This window comes from Lygodium microphyllum, chromosome 28, assembly GCF_053477565.2.
Source record: "Lygodium microphyllum isolate KBCC chromosome 28, Lygodium_microphyllum_v1.1.10, whole genome shotgun sequence".
NCBI lineage: Eukaryota > Viridiplantae > Streptophyta > Polypodiopsida > Schizaeales > Lygodiaceae > Lygodium > Lygodium microphyllum.
The window spans coordinates 82866922-82887082 of record NC_141162.1 but is presented as its reverse complement, the minus strand read 5'-3'; the positions used below and the strand labels follow the sequence as shown (position 1 = coordinate 82887082).

The 20161-nt window shown below is 41.9% G+C and overlaps 1 protein-coding gene across 4 annotated transcripts in view; it reads left to right on the top strand.

Annotated features, from left to right (window-relative positions):
- LOC148011687 (lipid transporter) overlaps window positions 1-20161 on the top strand; it is a 104695-nt gene that overhangs the window by 42058 nt on the left and 42476 nt on the right. For 3 of the 4 annotated variants that reach the window (XM_087670257.1, XM_087670258.1, XM_087670259.1), the window contains one exon: window positions 3959-4122. In XM_087670257.1, the coding sequence (XP_087526383.1) occupies window positions 3959-4122 (164 nt within the window). Of the gene's footprint in view, window positions 1-2923; window positions 2958-3958; window positions 4123-20161 lie in introns of all 4 variants that reach the window. The other variant, XM_087670261.1, reaches the window with a different exon arrangement.

Here is a 20161-nt window from a genome sequence, read left to right as displayed (position 1 = left end):
AAATGGCACTTGGGACTTGATGTAGTTGCCTAAGGGGCAAAAAATACTTCCATGCAAATGGGTTTACAAGATGAAGGTCACTTCTTGTTCCTCACCAAAGTACAAAGCAAGATTGGTTGCAAAGGGATACAAGCAGGAGCATGGAATTGACTTTGATGAGATTTTCTCTCTTATAGTCAAGATGACTACATTGAGAACCATTTTGGGCTTGGTTGCAGTTGAGGATATGGAGCTCATACAGATGGATGTAAAGACTGTGTTTTTACATGGTGATCTGTATGAAGACATATATATGCAGCAGCATGAAGGATTTGTTGAACAAGGGAAAGAAAAAATGGTATGTGAACTCAAAAGGAGTTTGTATGGGCTGAAACAAGCACTTAGAGAATGGTATCATAAGTTTGATACATTCATGCAGTCCCAAGGCTTTCATAGAAGTCAAGTGGATCACTGCTTGTATACCAAGAATGTAGGAGATGGCTGCCTGATTATCTTGGTTTTGTATGTTGATGACATGCTGATTGCTGGCAGGGATACTCATGCCTTGGATTCATTGAAGCAAAGTCTTCATGGCAGCTTTGACATGAAGGATGTTGGTGATGCAAATCACATTCTTGGCATACGAATACTCAAAGATAGGTCGATAGGCTTACTCTATCTATCTCAGTAGGAGTATATCTCCAAGGTTTTGCAGTGTTTCAATATGGAGGGGGGGAAAACAATTGGGGTTCCATTGCCTCCATATGCGAAACTCAGTGCAGAGGACAGCCCTATATCTGATGATGAGAAGGCTGAAATGGCTAAGATACCATATGCTTTAGATATTGGTAGTTTGATGTATGCTATGGTTGCTACACATCCTGACACTGCCTTTGCAGTGGGAGTGGTTAGCAGATACATGGCAACCCTTGGCAAGAAGCATTGGGATGCAGCAAATCTTGGGCACCATTGTTCTCTCTAGGTCGAAGATGGGGGTACTTCTTTCAACATTTCTTTTTGGGGTGTGTACCTTCCTCACAATGGGGCCACTTGTGATTCCCCTTGGACTTCTTGTCCTTCTCCTTCTTTTGCTCTTTCTTTTGTTTCTTGCGTTTCTTTTGCATTTGATTGCCATTCCCTTGAGACATCCTAGCTGCAAAAGCACGGTTTTGGCTTGACCGGTACCAATGTCTTTATGTCATGCATCTTGCTTAATCATAGACATAAGTTCCTCCAAGGTGATGGTGTCCCAAGCTTTGGAGGTGAGAAGACGGGTTTAGAAAAGATTATTTGGTTATTTCTTTTAATTATGCTTGCCTTAATTTTAGTTGCTGAACAACACTGAGGGTTTAGGAGAGAACAGTAGGATTAGAGCTACGAGGAAAATGCTGAAGATGGTGATGAAGAATGAATGAGAGAGTGCTAAATTTCTGTCACCTATAAATGGGTGGAAAGTAGGGAACTGGTCTGACCTTAATACTGGATGGACCCTCCAGCTAAAATCTGGGTGACGTGCATAATTGCCACATGGGCAGTCTCTAAAAATGGACAGACACATCTACATTACTGGGGACAGTTAAAGCTAGGCCTAGTTGGACATAGACGAGCAAAAATGACAAGGTAGACAGTGTTTGAGTGCCAAGTGTCCCCATTTGACTCTTGTAGAGGCTTGCAACAAGGAGATGACACATAGAAAAGGCATGGATGAAATCACACTACTAACAAGAATGAGGAGTTCTTTTATAGATCATCCAATTGATGTAAAAATGCACTTATTGCTCACATACATATTCGTTGTTTGATCAATCACTTTTATGGTGAGAGGGAAGATCAACTGTTCTCCATGATTGTAAAATGATAGATTTGCATGACTTTCTTCATAGCCCAAAGTGCAAGAAGAGAAGTAGAAGTGCTTCAAAGGAGGTGCTGAAAGTGAATTAAGGAATAGACGGAAGATGAAGAGGGAGGTGGCTATGACAAAATTTGGGACGAACTTCAGCTGTTAAAGAGCGAAAGTGGAGTAGCAGCCACATCTCATGGAGTGGGACAAGTTGAGGGAAGCTTGGAAGCTCGAATAACAAGTGTTGTGACACTTTACTTGTCCCCTCTTCAAGGTCTTCCTTCTTTGGTTGAAAATTGTCAAGAATAGAAACAACCAAATTCAGCAAGAACTAACAGGACACAAACTTACTTTTTCAAAACATCTCTAGTATGTATTTTTTTAGGGGTTGCATTTTCAGGTCATTCTTAGGCTCCTAGAACTCAAAGATTTGCTGAAATTTGGGGACCGGATAGTTATCATATGAGAGCTCTTTTTGAGTATAATATAGAAAGAATAGCAGAAAACCAATCTGAGACTTCTATGAAAAGATTTGTGTTTTCTAAGCTTTTAACCTACATGTGTACATTGCATAAAGTTTTTGTAATAATGCCATCTTGCCGACTGTTTTGGTGGATCTAGCTCACACTCCAATGCACTAATCGTTAAAGATATAAGTGTCAAAGCAAAACAAATTAGATTCACAAAATTTGCCAAAAGGATGTTTGTTTTCTGTTGTGTTGTGACAAACCTCAAATCAATTTGCGAAACACTTGCTGAAGGGTTTGCATTTTTAGGCCATTCTGAGGCTCCTAGAACTTTAAGACTTGCTAAAATTTGGGGACCTTATGGGGTATCATATGAAAGCTCTTTTTGAGTATAATATAGAAAGAATAGTAGAATACCAATCTGAGACTTCTATGCAAAGATATGTGTTTTCTAGGCTTTTAACCTACATGTGTACATTGCACAAAGTTTTTAAAATAATGCCTTGGCAAATCTAGCTCACACTCCAATGCATTAATCGTTAAAGATATATTTAAGTGTCAAAGCAAAACAAAATTAGGCCAATTAGATTCGCAAAATTTGCTAAAAGGATGTTTGTTTTCTGTTGAGTTGTGACAGACCTGAAATCAATTTGCGAAACACTTGCTGAAAGGTTTGCATTTTTAGGCCATCCTGAGGCTCCTAGAACTTTAAGACTTGCTAAAATTTCGGGACCATATGGGGTATCATATGAAAGCTCTTTTCGAGTATAATATAGAAAGAATAGCAGAATACCAATCTGAGACTTCTATGCAAAGATATGTGTTTTCTAATCTTTTAACCTACACGTGTACATTGCATGAAATTTTAATGATAATGCCATCTTGCTGAATGCTTTGGTGGATCTAGCTCACACTCCAATGCATTAATTCTTAAGGATATATTTAAGTGTCAAAGCAAAACAAATTAGGCCAATAAGATTCACAAAATTTGCCAAAAAGTATAATATTTTTCTCTTGAGTTGTGACAAACCTCAAATTAATTTGCGAAACATTCGCTGAAAGGTTACTAATAGCTTATAAAACAAGATATCGACTTACGAAAAAATCATGTTCTAGAAGGAATCGATTATTTTTTTCTGTCAATATCTTAAGTAAATGTTTGTGATTAGTAAGAACCTGTTTTTTTGGCTAATCCAAATGCCTTCACCTTGTTTTTTTTTCAAGAAAAAATAATTGAATGGATGAGAAATTAAAAAACATTTCATTCATTATCCAATACTGCACATTAGCTGATAGTCACATCATAGGTACTCGAGATATTGTATTTAGAGAAGTAGATGATATAGCTAGAACTATATCTTCTGGATAAACATCATTCGGGATTGTCAATCTCATCAAAATATGCTGTTAATTGAAGTGGGGATAAGATGTCAATGTTGACCTGCTCTTGGCTATAAGCAGAGAGCATATTCACAAGACTTTATCCTTTCCCAGTCTTGCAGTTTAACTGTCTGCTTCCACACTCTCTCGTTGCTCTCCAAGGAACTCACTGCCATAATTAATCAGTTGAAATATTGAGACTTAAAGCAAGAAGAGAAGATATAAGCATAAGTATCCTTGTTCTGTGATATACCAGATCAGTTTTTTTCAATTCATCTTTTGACATTGACAGGTCAGAAGGTTCAAGGTTAACAAGTGAGAGCAAGCAACTTATGGCAGTTGCATGGTTGACTGTTCCATTTGGTCTGTTTCTTTCTGTTGTAACATGCACAATTGTAATATGGCAGCAGGGTGATGCCATCTCATCACAGTCAGTACATGCCTTGGTGGTACTGGGTACGTATGTTCAGTTTATGAAATACTTATACTCATTGAATGAATTATGCAAAAATACAAATTCAAGCTACTTTTCTTATCAAGTTGTACACATTGACAACATGGTAGGAAATGCACATAGCACCGATTCTCAATTTCTTACCTGATAACTTCTTTACATTTTTCATATGTTCATTCCAATATCCACACGTTCACAGAAAATCATATATTGTGTAGAATTGCAATTGGGCCACCTTTGTTTTTATTACATCAGCTGTGCATAGAAATGAAAAGACTGTTAAAACCCTATTGCACGAGTCTTATGGATACTGTATGTAGGAGAGCCAGAGCTGCATAGCTCTCACTGCAGGTGTGAACTGTAGTTGGACCCTGACCTTTCAGCACATGGCTGTGTGTGCCACTGGCATGCTTCCCAGAAATCCACAAGGTTTAATCCGGATCTCACATCCTCTCTCTCAAGCAAGCATGTGTATGATTTAATGCATGTCTCCTAGATCCTTGAATTTGCTACTACAGATTGGTACTCTCCACTGCCTCAAGCTTCATTTCAAGCCTCAACTTATATGCTAGGATCAGACATCAAACTGCTGTATTTGTGACAAGATGATCATGCCTGTGCTGCCTCACATCTGATGATTGTTGAGACAAATGCCTAGGCTGCCAAATCTGACCAATACTATGAATGTAACTTTGAACTCCACAAAAGAGTGATCTGAGTTAAGACACATTGGAAAGAATATGATATTGGCTCGGAATCTTTCAAGAGCCTATGAAAGAGAGCCATCCACTACCTACGAGGAGCAAAGCCTGCCAACAGCAAGATGGCATCTCACTTGTTTCAGTGTACTCTATTTCTTGGCGATTAGTCCTAGCCTCGTATAGAGCCGTGTTCGTATGAAGTGCTGCTTGCAGTCTTGTATCTATAATTTTCTAATTAATACAAGTTCCTTTTGTTCCTTGCTATGCAACTGAGTCAGATGCATGGTGGAGCTATGCTAGGGTTTGCAAAAGAAAACATTGAGTGTATGTCAGCCACAGCAATGTAGCATGATTGAAACATAGAGAACTCAAACACAAATGCAAAAACGCAATGCAAAATGCAAAAACACAAATAGAGAGAAAGAGAGCTCCAAAGTGAATGAATGAATGCTGTAAATGAAGGAAAGAGTGTACAAGATGCTCAAAGGTAGAGCCGTCCAATAGCTAAGACTCTTGTGGGAGTGGGCTAAGGGCTGTAACCAGGAGTGGGAGATGAGATAATGCTGAAAGTGGAAGGATAGTAGGCTGCAAACCAAAATGCAGTAATTTGTAGGGTGGAATTGTTGAACACAGCAGTGTAACCCCTCGAGGATGATGGGAGCTAATCACTAGCATTAGTAGGAGGCTGGGTGATGGATGAAGAAGGTGAATTTGATATAGACTAGGAGTGCATTGGATTGAATGCAAGCTGTATGATACTTGGGAAGTGGTTGGACAGCAGTGCGGCCTACTTGAACTATAAACATAGCTATTAGGGGGCTGTACAACAGGTTGCTAGCAGTTGAAGGTAGCAAGTGGTAGTAGTGGATAGGGTGCTAGGATTAACTAAGTGGCCATGCAGCCTCCTATTTATAGATGTCCTTGCAAAGTTTGCATATTTGCTTATGGGACACATAAACTTTGGTAAATGTGTAGTTTTGGGCCGTTTTAATGAGCTAATGAATATTTAATGTGTAATGCATCTTTTTAAGCATAAGACCCTTTCTTAGGCCAAAACTAGAACTAGAAAGGGACCACAAGCATAGCTCAGTCCATAATACCTCGAGTTGTCTCACCCCAAAGCAATGAGGGTATCAAGCTAGGGGTACATGGTGGCTTTTCAGGAACCTGCCAAAACTACAAATGCAATGGGTATCTTACCTTGTGAGCCCAAAGGTTCACCGCAAAGAGGCCAAGGCATTTGACAAAGGGTGCTCGTTGGCTGCCTAGTGGCCTACCAGGACATGCAAAGGTAATGGAACCACTTCTAGCTTATTTTTGGGTTGAGTAAGTGTGCCCATGGGGGAAAGAAAGGGATGGTCAAATTCAACATCGCAAAATGGAAGACTTTTCCAACCACCCGTCTAGGGTGTTAGTGATGTAGAAAATAGGAAAGAGGTATGGTGATAATAGAACCGTTGGTGAGACAACTTAGGATTTGATCAATGGTGTTGTACATGATGAGATTTGTAGATGTAAGCTACATTATGAGAATGTATATGCAGTAAGGTGCCATTTGGACAGTGCCCCTCATGGGAAAATTGTTTACTTGCCCAAATGCCCTTTTACAAAGATAATTATGATCATGCAATGCAAAGGATAGGTGTAATAGGGAAGAGAGGCCGATGTCAAAGACAATGTGGGTATTGGTAAATGCCAATGAAAGGATAGAAATCCCCTCTTAACCATGGATATTGAATCCGAAGGAGAAGGATCTAATTTTGGTCTTTGTGTAGTGTCGAGAACCAAAACGGCGTAGTCTAACAATGAAGGTAGAATTGACACCCCTTAGCTAGAAGAGCCAAAGGAAAATCACTCATTTGGTATGTGGAGCATGCCCATACTTGATCTTAGGAGAGGGATTTTGTGTTGACCAAGTGGCATAGGTAGACTTGAATCTCAACATTCATAAAGTGCTCCGGTGCTAGTCGAGAAGTGCTAGGATAGTAGTCTACCATGTAAATTGATGAAGAAGGATGGAGGAGAAAGACCTGATACTTCCTAGTTGGGACATTGGGGGGAGAGTTGGTTACCGAGGCAGTCGCGATGTGCTTGTACTTGATCTTAAGAGATGGCTCCAACCTCCAATGCCAACCAAGTGTTATGGGCATGAATGAAATGCGACCTTCGGAGATGGCTCTTGTGTCAGTCAAGCATGATAATGCACAACTACCAAGATAGAGATCACCTTGTGAAGATATGCTAGGGTTTGTATAGAGAAAACATAGAATGTACAAACATGGTTGGGACACAATAACTTAGTAATGCAATAAATGCAAACCCTAAACACAAAACATAAAACAAAAAATGCAAAAGGACAAACAAAAACAGAGAAGAAAAAGAACTATGAAGTGAATGAATCAATGCTGTAAATGAATGAGAGAATGTATAGAATGCTCGAGGGCAAAGCTATCCAACATCTAGTGGCTCTCATAGGAGCAGGTTGAGGGAGATGTCGACGTGTGTCATCCATGGAAGATGGATCCCAAGTGCAATAACCACGAGTTGGAGCAGGGCATGATGCTTGAAATGGAAGGGTAGTAGGTTGGAAACCAAAATGTTGCAGCCTCTAGGATTGGAATTGGTAAATACAACAATGTAATCGCTTAAAGATGATGACAATTGATTAGTGGCGGCAATGGGTGGATGGATGATAGTTGTAGACCACGTAGCAGTAGTCATCGGGGGTTGGACATCTAGTGGAAGAGGGCTAATAGCCGAAACTTGCAAGACAAGGATTGGTTGAATGGCGGGCAGCTTGTCTATTTATAGATGCAAAAGGATCCTCCTAAATTAGAGTTTTGGTTATGGACATAGAAACTCTCTAGAATCACGTATCATTAATGAAACTTTTGGTAATTCACATGTTTTGGGGCTATTTTAAAGAGCTAATTAGTTTGTAATGCGTTTTTAGCTCAATACACATAACATGAAAGAGAAATAAACTAGTGGTGTAGGAAATGATGTTAAACGAAGAAAACACCTCAACTTAAAGAAAAGAAAGACAGATGTCTAAAATAAGGAAAAAGGATGCTTGATCTCAAGAGAGAAGATACAATCTCCATCTCCATGTTGATGGAGGTAATACTCACCCAAGCAAGAACCAAACAAACCTTTAGCCTAGTGAGGACCGATAAATAATTGCAATGTTATTCTTATACTGAAATATAAAACCTAACATAATAGAATGAGAAAGGAAACCTATATACTAGATGTTTCATATTGAGATGCTTTGGATACTGTGCTAAGTCACAAGTGAAAAAGAAAGTTGAGCGAGTGTTAGATGCAGTGGAAGTGCATGAAAGGTAGGTAATTAGGTGTGCAACGGAAGACTTGAAAAGTAAAAGTATAGGTAAGCCTAAAGGAAAGGGAGGCTAACTAGCCTAAGGTTCCTAAGGATGATAGAGGGCTTCTTAGAGACTAGCCTAGTGGGAGGTGTAAAGAAATGCCCTAACTCAAACATAAATAGAAACCGTACAACAAAGCACAGACTGATAAAAGAACACAGTTAGGGTTAGGGTAACTCAGAGACAATGAACACAATGAATGAATGAAGTGGTATGACTACTAAATATACGATGCTCATGCAGCCAACACACTATGCAGTGAATGAATACTTTACCTCGAACTCCTGTATCTCAAGGATCAGGGTAGGGGTAATGAGCTGGTGAGTGTGTCGTACTGTGAATGGATCCCGAATTGTAGCAAGGCAGTCTCGGATGTTGAACACCAGCAAACGCAGCAATGAGAAGCTGGATCTAATGCAGACAGCAGTGAGGAGAGAGAAATACTAAAAACGTAGGCAACAGGAGAGAAAAACTAAAAGCGTAGGCAGGACAGCCTGCAGGAGAGAGAAAACTGCCAAATGTAGGCAGAACAGCCTGGCGACAGCCTGTAGCAGCTGGCTCAGGGCTGTGATGATATGGTAGGTTGTACGGCAGCAGGTCTGCGCAGGAACAGCAGTCGCTTGGCTGGAATCAGCTCCAAACTGCGTGAAGAGGGCTGGAAATCAGGCGCCAACTGATGTAGACAGCAATGGACAGCTTCAGCTGAGATGTCCTCCACGAACAGGGTGTGGTCAGCAAGCCGAAACACCTGAAATCTGCAAAAGCGAGATTGAGGGCTGAATGAGGGCAGCATACGTATTTATAGAAAGTTTGGGCCCTCCCAAGTGGGTTTGTGCTTATGGGACACAAAAACTGTCTAGGGTTGCGTTTCTTTTAAATAAACAAGGTTTCTTCATTAATTAAGCATGTTTTGGGGCTATTTAAGTAAAGCTAATGCATTTTTAGTTCAAGAGAAGGTAATGGCCAAATCACTCAGAGATGTTGTGAGGCATGGACTGAGGGGAGATCCAAGATCCACTACACCAATGGCAAGAGGAGTGTTTAGCTAAACTGATTACCTCTTTATTATGGCCCCAAAAATTAATTATTACCAAACTTTTCGAGAGAGTCTCTATGTCCTATGAGCCAAACCCTAATTTGGAATGATCCACTCATCTATAAATAGGAGGCAGCCTATCCACTTGGCCCTAATCTTGCGTTGAGGTCTTCCTCTTGTTAGCGCCTACTTCTTCAGTGCTATCTACACATCTTCTTGGTAGATACCTGAGTTCGTTGTGACCAGCCCTTTTGCAGCACTTGGTGATCAGTTCGCAGCCAGCAGGGCCTTGCCTTTCCAGCTGGTGGCAGTTTCCAGCCTGTTTCCACCTCAGCCAGCCATTGCCATCAGCATTTGACCCTTTGATAATTAGCATTTGCTGTAGTCAGGCCGTTCCAGCCCGCGTTTGCAGTCTTCCAGCTAGTGCCAGCCTATCTGGAGCACATCCATAGTTGCTTTTACTGTTTGCAGCAGTTGTGTGCTTCATCTTGACAGTCTTCAGCTTGCTGCCAACTCTTTCGAGCTGGTCCAGTCGTGTTCAGCTTGATCCTGACCCTCCAAGGTTTGCATTTGCTACCGCTGATCACTTTTGGAGGTTGCTTGCTTTGTCTACGGATCTGTACAAAGAATGACACTCTCCAACTCATCTTCTCATCACCATTCCTTCAGATACATGGGAGTTCAAGGTCTTGTATTCACTTTGTATCGTATGTTTATTGCATTGAACATTGTATCTATTTATTCATTTATTCATCTTTTGTGTTCATAATCTCTGAATTACTCTTACCTACTACTGAGTTCTGATATGAGCTTGAGCTTTGTCGTAAGATTATGTTTGTATTTTTGTTCGAGTATTTCTTTACAAGGGACATGGATACTAGGCATAGTTGCATTTGTACTATGTACGGATCTTTCAACTTTTCAAGCCTCTCTCACACTCTTGTTGAGAAACTCTTCACCCTTCACCCGCTATTTGTGTTTTTGCGTTTTTGCGTTTAGGGTTTGCAGCCCCAAAAAGGGGCGCCATCCTAGACTGACTGTGTCTATTTATAAGCCACTTTCTCATTCATTCCTCACGGCTAATTCATTCAGTCCATCACCTCTTCTCTCTAGCCTCTCTACTGCCCTCATACCCCTTTAGGATGACATTGTGGTTCGTGGTTCGTGGTTCGTGGCTGTCGTCATCATCTTCCTTGTGCTACAGCACCCTTGTTCCCTTGTATCACATTCACTTCATGATTCAGATCTTCTTCATTCCATTCATTAGAGTTTCTTCTCTCTTCTCTTCTCCATGTTTGCTAAGTTCACTACGTGTTTCTCCCTGCAAACCCTATTGTCTCGCTGGTACGTCATCTTTTGACATGGTATCAGAGTTGGACCTGCTCAAATAGCGGCAAAGATCCTCCACTCCAATGACAGCAAAGACCGGTGGCGGGTTCAACATCCACTTCTCTTCTTCTTCCGCTGCATCAAAATCTCGTTTTTGTAAGATTCAGGTGTTTTCATCTTGTTGCTCACGCCCCTTTCGTGGAGGACATCGCAGTCTTAACTGTCCCTTGCTATCATCTACAGTCTGGCGCCTCTTTCCAGTCTTCCATCTGCAGTTTGCAGCTGCTTACAGCAAAGCGACTGTTGTTGATTACTTTCCTTTTAGAAAACAATCTCATTTTTTCAGATTTCAGGTATTTCAGCTTGCTGCCCACACCTCAGATGTGGAGGATATCGCGGTTCAAGCTGGCCATTGCTGTCTACAATAGTCCGGCGTCTGTTTCCAGCCTATTACACATTGTTTAGAGCTGATTTTAGCATGTTGACTGCTACTACTAGTTTTTTTTGCGTTTTTATTATTTCTCTCTCCTGTAACTTGCGTTTTTAGTCTTTCTCTCTCCTCACGTGTGTTTTCTGTTGGTTGCAACCTCTTAGTGCTGGTAGCATCCTCCTCCCACGGGCAGCTCACTTCCAGCCCTTCCATTGCTCTCCCACCCCTTGTGGTGGACATTGCGGTTCGTGCTTCACACTGCCCTCACACCCCTTAAGGTGGATATTGCGGTTCGTGGTTTGTGGCTGATCTCTTTCACCTCATCCTTCTTTAACAAGGCACACTGGTACCCATGGCTTCTTTCCCAACAAATGACTAGACTATTGGGTGCTTCTATTGTGGCATCATCAGGCACACTACCGATACTTGCCGACTTCGACCTTTGCTCCCCACCCCCTTGGAGTATATGCATCTTCCACCAGGCACTCCTTGTGCCACCTCTCCTTTTTGGGCCACAGAGATCGTTCTGCAAGGGCTATCAGAGTACTATGCTCAAGGCAATAAGACACATACGATGCGCACTAAGTCCTTTTGAGCACATGGAGGGTCGATTGGCGCTACGACCTCTTGGAGATCATTGCAATGCCAGCGGCAGTCTTCTCCCACCTATTTTCGGGTATAGTGGCTACCACGACCCACGGTTTTGCAGTCCGCTCCATCGAGAGATAGTGATTGTTTGATACCGTCTCCTTGTTAGTCCACTTCGAGAGAGAGAGTGGTTGCTCGACTCCTTCCTCTTTTTCGGCTTCTTGGTCTGTTCCATTGAGAAGCGGTGAGACTGTTGCCCACTCATTGCTTAGTCTAAGCCCCATCCTTCACCCTCATCTACTCAGGTTCGGGAGGCCACCTTTGGGAGTTTTTCACCACCCCAGATACCTTCTTTGGCACGATCAGCAGTACTTCCTTCATCCTCAGACATTTCAGAGTCCGTGATCCATGAGTTTTTGGATTCCCTATCTACCTTAGAGGGGGATTCAGAGGGGGCTGATTTTTCTTTGCCTTACGAGGGGGCATCTACATCTATTGCGACTTCAGAGGGGGCTCCTATTCCTCCAGTTTCATAGGGGATTCCCACCCACCGCTCAGTCCTTCGCACACCTTGGTGGAGGCCTTTTACCTTCTTCTTCTACCCTTGGATGGGATGGTTTCCTTCTAGTGGTCATCTCACCTATTGATACCTAGAATCTTGAGGATCTACCTAGATCGGGGCCTTGGAGGTTTAGCCGTGACTTGGTGACGAGGCCTTCGTATTCCTTCTTGCATGGATGCATGAAGCTAGTGGCTTCTCTCTCGAGGTTGAGTTTCAGGTTCTCCAACTCACTCTGTCTACTGTTCTTTACTGCAGGTTACCTTTCAGGTGGAAATCTTGGATCTTAGGGATCCTCTATATCTTCGTCCTCCTCTTTTTCTTGCCTTGGTCACTTGGTCAACATGGAGCCAACTCCCGAGATCGAGTACGGGCATATCCTTATGGTTCTCAATACCACACAAAGTCTGACATTCCTCCTATGCATTGCATGTTTTTATCATCTTTGTACTAGGGCACTTGGGAAAGTGAACAATTTTTCCACGAGGGACATTGTCCAAGTGGCAGCATTCTTCAGCATGTAGCATTCCATCTCCACCTCACTCTTCTCTTTCCCTTTTTGGGCCTAAGAGGGGGTGTTTAGAAACCCTTCACCCTTCCACCCATAGTTTGCGTTTTTGCATTTCGTGTTTAGGGTTTGCAGCTCCAAAAAGGGGCACCATCCCATACTGACTGTGCCTATTTATAGGCCACTTTCTCATTCATTTCTCATGGCTGATTCATTCAGTCCGGCACCTCTTCTCTCTAGCCTCTTCACTGTTCTCACACCCCTTCAAGAGGACATTGTGGTTCGTGGTTCGTGGTTCGTGGTTGTCTTCATCATCTTCCTTGCGCTATGACACCCTTGTTCCCTTGTTTCACATTCACTCCATGATTCAGATCTTTTTTTGATTTACCAAAGTTTCTTCTCTCTTCTCTTCTCCATGTTTGCCAAGTTCACTCCGTGTTCCTCCCCGCAAACCCTACTGTCTCGTTGGTACGTCATCTTTTGATAACTCTCTCCCAACTCCCAAGATGAATACTCAATTCCAAGCCTCTCTCTCTCTCTCTCTCTCCCCCCTCACACACAATAATGAAGAGTTTCTATGTCCATCCACCCTACACTTTACTTTTTTGTATGATGTATGATGTATCATGTATACGCTCCCATCTATCTACTTATAGCGCGTTGCACATGTTGCGCATCAGGTTTTGCCTTGTTACCCTTGTGTATTCATCTTATTAACTTAAGTCAAATTGTAGTCCAAAATAACCAAGGCAAATTTTTATTTAGTACTAATAGCGTACCGTACCTTATAAAATCTTAAGGTACGTAGACACTTCACAGCATTGTTAGGGGGGGGGGATATATGTCTCGTGCTTTTGAGACATTCTTACTTGAAATAGGTATCACACATTAGGCCACTATGAGGATGCCACTTCAACAAAATGGTGTTCTTGAAAGGAAGAATCAGACACTCATAGAAATGACTAGATGTATGCTTAAGAGCGAAGGATTGCCACATAAGTTTTGGCTTGAGAACCTTTAGTGTGCTAATTATGTGTTGAATTGTACCACATGGAAATGACTAGATGACTTGAATCATGGAAATAACTAGATGTATGCTTAAGAGCAAAAGGCTACCACATAAGTTTTGGCTTGAGGGCCTTCAGTGTGCTAATCATGTCTTGAATCGTGCACCAACAAAGGCACGTAAGACTATTACTCCTTTTGAGGCTTGGTATGGAAAGTAACCAAAGGTCGAGTACTTTCCAATATTTGGATGCATAGCCTATGCACATGCGGCAAAGGAACTTCGTGGAAAGCTCGACGAGACAAGGCCTTAAAATGCATTTTTTTGGCTACAGTTTGGAAAGCAAAGGCTATTGGTTGTATGATCCCACACATAAGGATAGCATTTGTTAGTAGAGATGTTACTTTTGCTGAAAATGTAGCCTTTTCGTATGATCAAGTTAAAATGCCAGCACTTATGACTTAGGTGATGTTTTCAAAGGCTTTTTACCACTTTCTTTGGGGTCTAAGCTTGTTGCAAATGGCCGGACAGACTTATTACAACAAGCTGCTGCTACACCACATGCTTTCGAATAGTAGGTACTTGATTATGATATGCCTACAGCAGTGGACCATGTAGTATAGCAAGAAAGGACTGCTATAAATGCAGCAAAAACAATCTCTAGATGGCTATTGCAAGCTCTCTAGGAGAGTGAAATGGATGCTTCCTTACCTAAGCACACTGGAAGGGCTGCTAGACATGCAACACGTCATGCAGGGGACCCCCATTTGGTTGATATTATGGAAGTAGATGATTCTTGTGATGAACATGGATTCATGAGCTCGTTGTTAGATGATGATGAGCCTACTTCCTTGGAAGAGGCCGAGCAGGATGTGCATTGGATGTAGGCCATGCAAGAAGAGTTGGATTCTATTGCCACCAATAATACTTGGGGTTTTGTTGAGTTGCCACCTGGCAAGAAAGCCATTGATATCAAATGGTTTTTTAGACTCACACGCAAGGCTGATGGTACCATAGATAGGTACAAGGCATGTTTGATATCAAAAGGCTATGCACAGAAGGAAGGCATAGATTATGAGACATTTATTCCTACATTCTGTATGAGTATGGTTAGGTGTGCCAATGCTATGGCTGCAAATTATGGTTGAAAAGTACATTAGTTGGACATCAAGATTGCATTCTTGATTGGTGACCTACTATAAAAAATAACGGGTATGCTCTGATACCTTGTCAAAATAAGCGACAATGCAGAGAGACAGTAGGGTTTGCGGGGAGTAACAGTGTACGGCAAACATAGAGAGAAGAGAAACTCAGAGACACAAGAAGAATAGGGTGATGATGCACTGAATCATGCTATGAGAAGAGAAGTTGATATAGCGGAGCCGAAGCTTAGAAGATAACTTCACTCTTCTATCTGAACATGTGGCAGTACCTGTGGGAAATTTGCACAGTGAAGGGAGTGAAATGCAGTCCTTCAGATAGTGGGCTATCGAAGTAATCACTTGAAGGTGAAAGATAGTTGTTGAAGGAGCAGACCACAGTCCTCTGATGTTGGAGATGTGGAAGATGATCATTGGCTATCAAGGGAGTGAACCGCAGTCCTTTGATGTCGGGGAATGACCTTGGTAGCAAAACATAAATCCCAATGGCTGTGAAACGGGCGAGTAACCTAGATACTGACATCAAGTGGATAATGATGACGCTAGATGATGGAGGATGAGCCAAGCTGCAAAAATGCAGGTTCCAACAGCCTTTGTGATAGATGAGTGACGCCAAGTGATGGAGGAGGAGCTAGCTACAAAAACGCAGGTCCTAGCAGCCTCTGTGACAAACAAGTGATGCGAGGTGATGGAGGTCCCAACAGCATGTGTAATAGAGGAGTGATGAAATCACAGGCGCTTAGTGATGTACACTATTGCTTGCCAGAGCCTAGGATGTTGACATCAAACTAAAGATGATGACGCCAGGCAAGGAGGAGGTCTCCACACTGAAAAACGCAGGTGAAAGTGGAGCCTAATGGAAATATTGGGAATAAAGGCCTCGTGCCTTTAAATGTGCTCGGGTGTGAACACACCCTTAGCACTTGTACTTACACTTATATATCTATCTAAAAACCTAAAGGTACATCTATCGTCATTGTATCTAAAAACGTGCTCACTCTCTACTCTGCTCTCTCTCTCACCCTCTTTGACTCTCATTGTGCGTAACGATTGTCTGTCCCGATCTCTGTGCCTAACCCGTCACTACAAACTGGTATCAGAGCTACAGTTGAGGCGTTCGTGCCTCTTGGAGTTCGAGTAGGTCAGACGAGCAAGTCGTGAGCTGCAGGCATCGTGGGTAGTCACAGGCGACCAGGAAGTGTCGCAGGCAGGCTCGACTAGGTCAACAGATGACAGGCAGTAGTTGACGTGGACCGGTGGGCGTGACATACACTAGCTGATGTGTAGCGATTGGACGATTGGGCGACAAGCGTGAGCAGGCAGGCACGCGTCATTGCGAGCAGGCATCTTTAGCGTCACGTGACGCGACACGGGTACCAGGCGGCGACCTACACGGCAGGTTTGTTGACTTGTCGTTCAACATTTTTTCTTCTTCAAAATTTCTTTTTTTCTTAAAGTTTCCCTACCGAGCGTTTACGCGTGGAGGCATAGCTTCCAGTTTTCGTGCAATCTTGGCCCAAAAATTTGGGTCTTTTTCCAAATTTGGGGATCTCAACGTAGAATTGGACAATTTGACTCAGAAATTGCGAAGTTGGTGCACATTTACCTAGGAATTTTGGGGCTTTTCACATTTTAGTGAAATTTTTTCAATTTCATTGAAATTAGTGCACACATGACTTGGAAATTTTGGAGATTTGTCCAGATTTGATGCGAGCAAGATGCAACAGTGATATCTGTCTCAGAAATTGCAAGAATTTGTGACATTTTGGGGCTTTTTCATGTACATGCACAAATTGGGCTGAAATTTACCCAATTTCTCAACATTGATGCACATTGGACCCCGTGCAATTTGGGGTTTTTGCAGTTTGGGCAAAATTTGTGCAACATTTGGTCATTTTATGTACATGCAGGTTGAATTCTACGCAATTTGGACATCAACACTTGTAAAATTCGGGGGTTTTGCTGAAATTTCTCTATTTTGCAAAATTGGCCTGTTCTATGCACGACAGAGAAAATGCAAATGTGTGCTTGATGTTTTGAGCACAAAAATTTTGGGGCTTTTGACCGTTCGTGTCAAATTTCATGCCCGTGGGTACGTGTACAACAGAAATTGCAGCTGAAGTTTTGGGATTTCTCATGTAATGTGATGCATATGCCCTTGGAACGCTGTAATCAGTTGTGGAATGCTATAGCACATGGTTTGGTACTTCTGAAAATTTATTTACAGATCTGAAATCTGTGCTTCTGCATGGTCATTTATTGCTGATTGGTACTTTTTGTACCTTGGTCACTTGGGTGACAGTTTTGGGCCTACATTTGCTATTTTTTGGTCACATTTGGGCTGAAAATCATGGCTAGTAGCAATGACAGCAGTAATCTGATGCACATAAAGAAGCTTGAAGGCGCACATAACTTTGCAGTTTGGCAAAAGCAGTGCTACAATATCTTGTTGCAAAAGAAGCAGGCAAAGTCGGTCAAAAACCAAAGGGGCAAAGCCCGCAGACATGGAATAGGATGATTGGGATGAGTTAAATGAGCTTGCACACTCAACCATAGAGCTATCGATTTCTGATGCCTTGCTGTTCAACATTGAAGGTTTGGATTCTGCATATTCTATATGCACTAGATTGGAAGAACTGTATGCACAGAAGAGTGGTCCAAGCAAAGTGTATTGGCTGAAAAAGCTTATGGATTTGCGTATGAAAGAGGGTACAGCAATGTCTACTCACTTGAGTGAGTTTGACTCCATTTTCAGCCAGCCAGTTGCCTTGAAGCTCATGATTGATGAGGAATTTAAGGCTACTTTCTTGCTTTGCACTCTACCAGAGAGTTGGGATACATTCAGGACTGCTATGAGCAATTCTAATGTAATCCTTTTGTATGCTGATGTAGAGAGTGCTCTATTTATGGAAGAGATGAATCGGCAGAACAATGCATCCAGTAAGTCTTCCAGTGCTTTGCATGCTAGGGGCAGATCACAACAAAAGGGCAAATATGATAGCAAGGGACGCAATAAATCATGTGGCAAAGATGTTGAATGTCATCATTGTGGCAAGAAGGGTCACTTTAAACGTGATTGCTACAAATGGATGAAAGAGAAAGGAAAAGGAAATAAGACAGATGATAGCAAGGAAGAGAAGAAGGACAGTCAGCCTAAGAAGAGCAGTGTAAAAATTGAAGAGGTGAATGTAGTCACTCATGATAGTGACAGCGGGAGTGATGTACTCTTTGTCTCTTCACACTTAGGTGCATATGCTTTACTTGCAAATACAAATGATGACATACATACCTGGATTCTCGATTCAGGTGCTTCCTTTTATGTCACCCCTCATCGTGAGTGGTTCTCTGCCTATACAGGGGGTCGACATGGTGCTGTCCATCTTGGGGACAAATATGCATGTGAGATTGTAGGTATTGGCAGTGTGCAGTTACAATTTCAGTATCACTTTGTCTTTACACTTCAGCATGTACAACATGTACCTCAGCTCAAGAAGAGCTTGATTAGCACAGGGCAGCTAGATGATGATGGTTTTCATACCAACTTTGGTGATGGAAAATGGAAGATCTATAAGGCATCTAGGGTTTTTACCAGAGATTGCAAGAGTGATACTTTGTATCCACTTCATGTATCTAGTGTGCGTGACCATGTTGTTGTTGTGACAGTGTAGCCAAGCGTTTCTTTGTGGCATGGCCGGCTGGGACACATGAGTCAAACATGAATGAAAGTGCTTTCTCGTTTGGGTTACTTCCCTTGTCTTCGTTATGCTGATTTTGAGCATTGTGATCATTGTATTTATGGCAAACATGCACAGATGTCTCACAAAAACTCTCTTTCTTTGAAATCTTCTCCTCTAGAGTTAGTACATTTGGATGCATGTCAAATGCCAGAATTATCTTTAGGGGAAAATAATATTTTGTCACCATTGTCAATGATGCTACACAAAAGGTATGGGTTTACCCCATTCATAGTAAGGATAAAGTGCTTGATAAGTTTAAAAAATTCTTGGCATTGGCTGAAAATCAGAAAAATAAGACACTTAAGCGTCTTCGCTCTGATAATGGTGGGAAATATGTATCCCAGGTCTTTCAGGCATTTTGTGATAGCAAGGGGATAAAGAGGGAGCTCACTGCCCCTCATAATCCGCCCCAAAATGGAGTTGGAGAGTGTATGAATCGGACCATACAGGATAAGGTCCGTACGATGCTGTCTCATGCTATATTACCCCATGGTTTTTGGGCAGAGGCTGTTATGACAACTGTTCACTTAATTAATCGGTCACCAAACAGGTCTTTGGAGGGGGGAGTTCCCCAAGAAGCGTGGTCGGGCAAGCCACCTTCATATGCTCATCTGAAAGTGTTTGGCTGCGAGGCTTTTGTGTACATTCGTAAAAAAAAACGCAGCAAACTTGATTCAAAGTCCTATAAATGCATTTTCCTAGGATATGGTGACAAGGGTGAAATGGGGTACAGATTATGGGATCCCGAGAAAAGGAAAGTAGTACCATAGCTTGATTGGACTCCTCATACATGTTTTGTTATGATTTATCCTAGAGCCAAAGGCCATACATAAGGTATTCAAGCAATTCCAAACGTTTCTAATTGATGTCCCATCATTTTTCACAATATGGTAGTATCATCAATAAATAAATTCAGCACCATTTTTGAATCATCAAATAGCTTAATCCTATTGATTTTACCTTTGTTCAGAGCTCGTTTTGCACCACCCAACCCAAAGCATTAGTACACATTGCTAATAAAACTAGACCAGAGGATAGCTTGGCCTAATGTACCTTCTGAGAGTACACGAATTAGTGAATGTACTCTCATGTGATTTCATCTCTCTCTCTCTCTCTCTCTCTCTCTCTCTCTCTTTCTCTCTCAAGCATACATGCCTCTTATTTGTATGATCATTCATGTATGATGTATCCACTCCTATGTATGTACTTGTAAGTTGTAGCGCATGTTGCGCATGTGGCATATGCTATAGAAGTTTTGGTATGTTACCCTCAAGTATTCATCTTATATACTCCAATAGCATTGCTATTTAGACTTTAAACATCTGTTCTATCATCTATAGTTCAAAATAATGAAGTTATTTTTTTTTTCGTACTAATATCGTACCGTACCTTATAAAAACTTAAGGTACCATTTAGTACCGTATTTTATCGTACCGTATCATACCATACTTTTCGTACCTGATGACTATGAGTAGTACACAGCAATGACGTTATCTTCCGGGAAGATCGCATGCACAAACAGCTCGAAAAGACTGAGGAGGTCTGTAGGGTTGTATTCCGGGAAGAAGTACCTTTTGGATAGCAATATGTGCCCGTTGTAT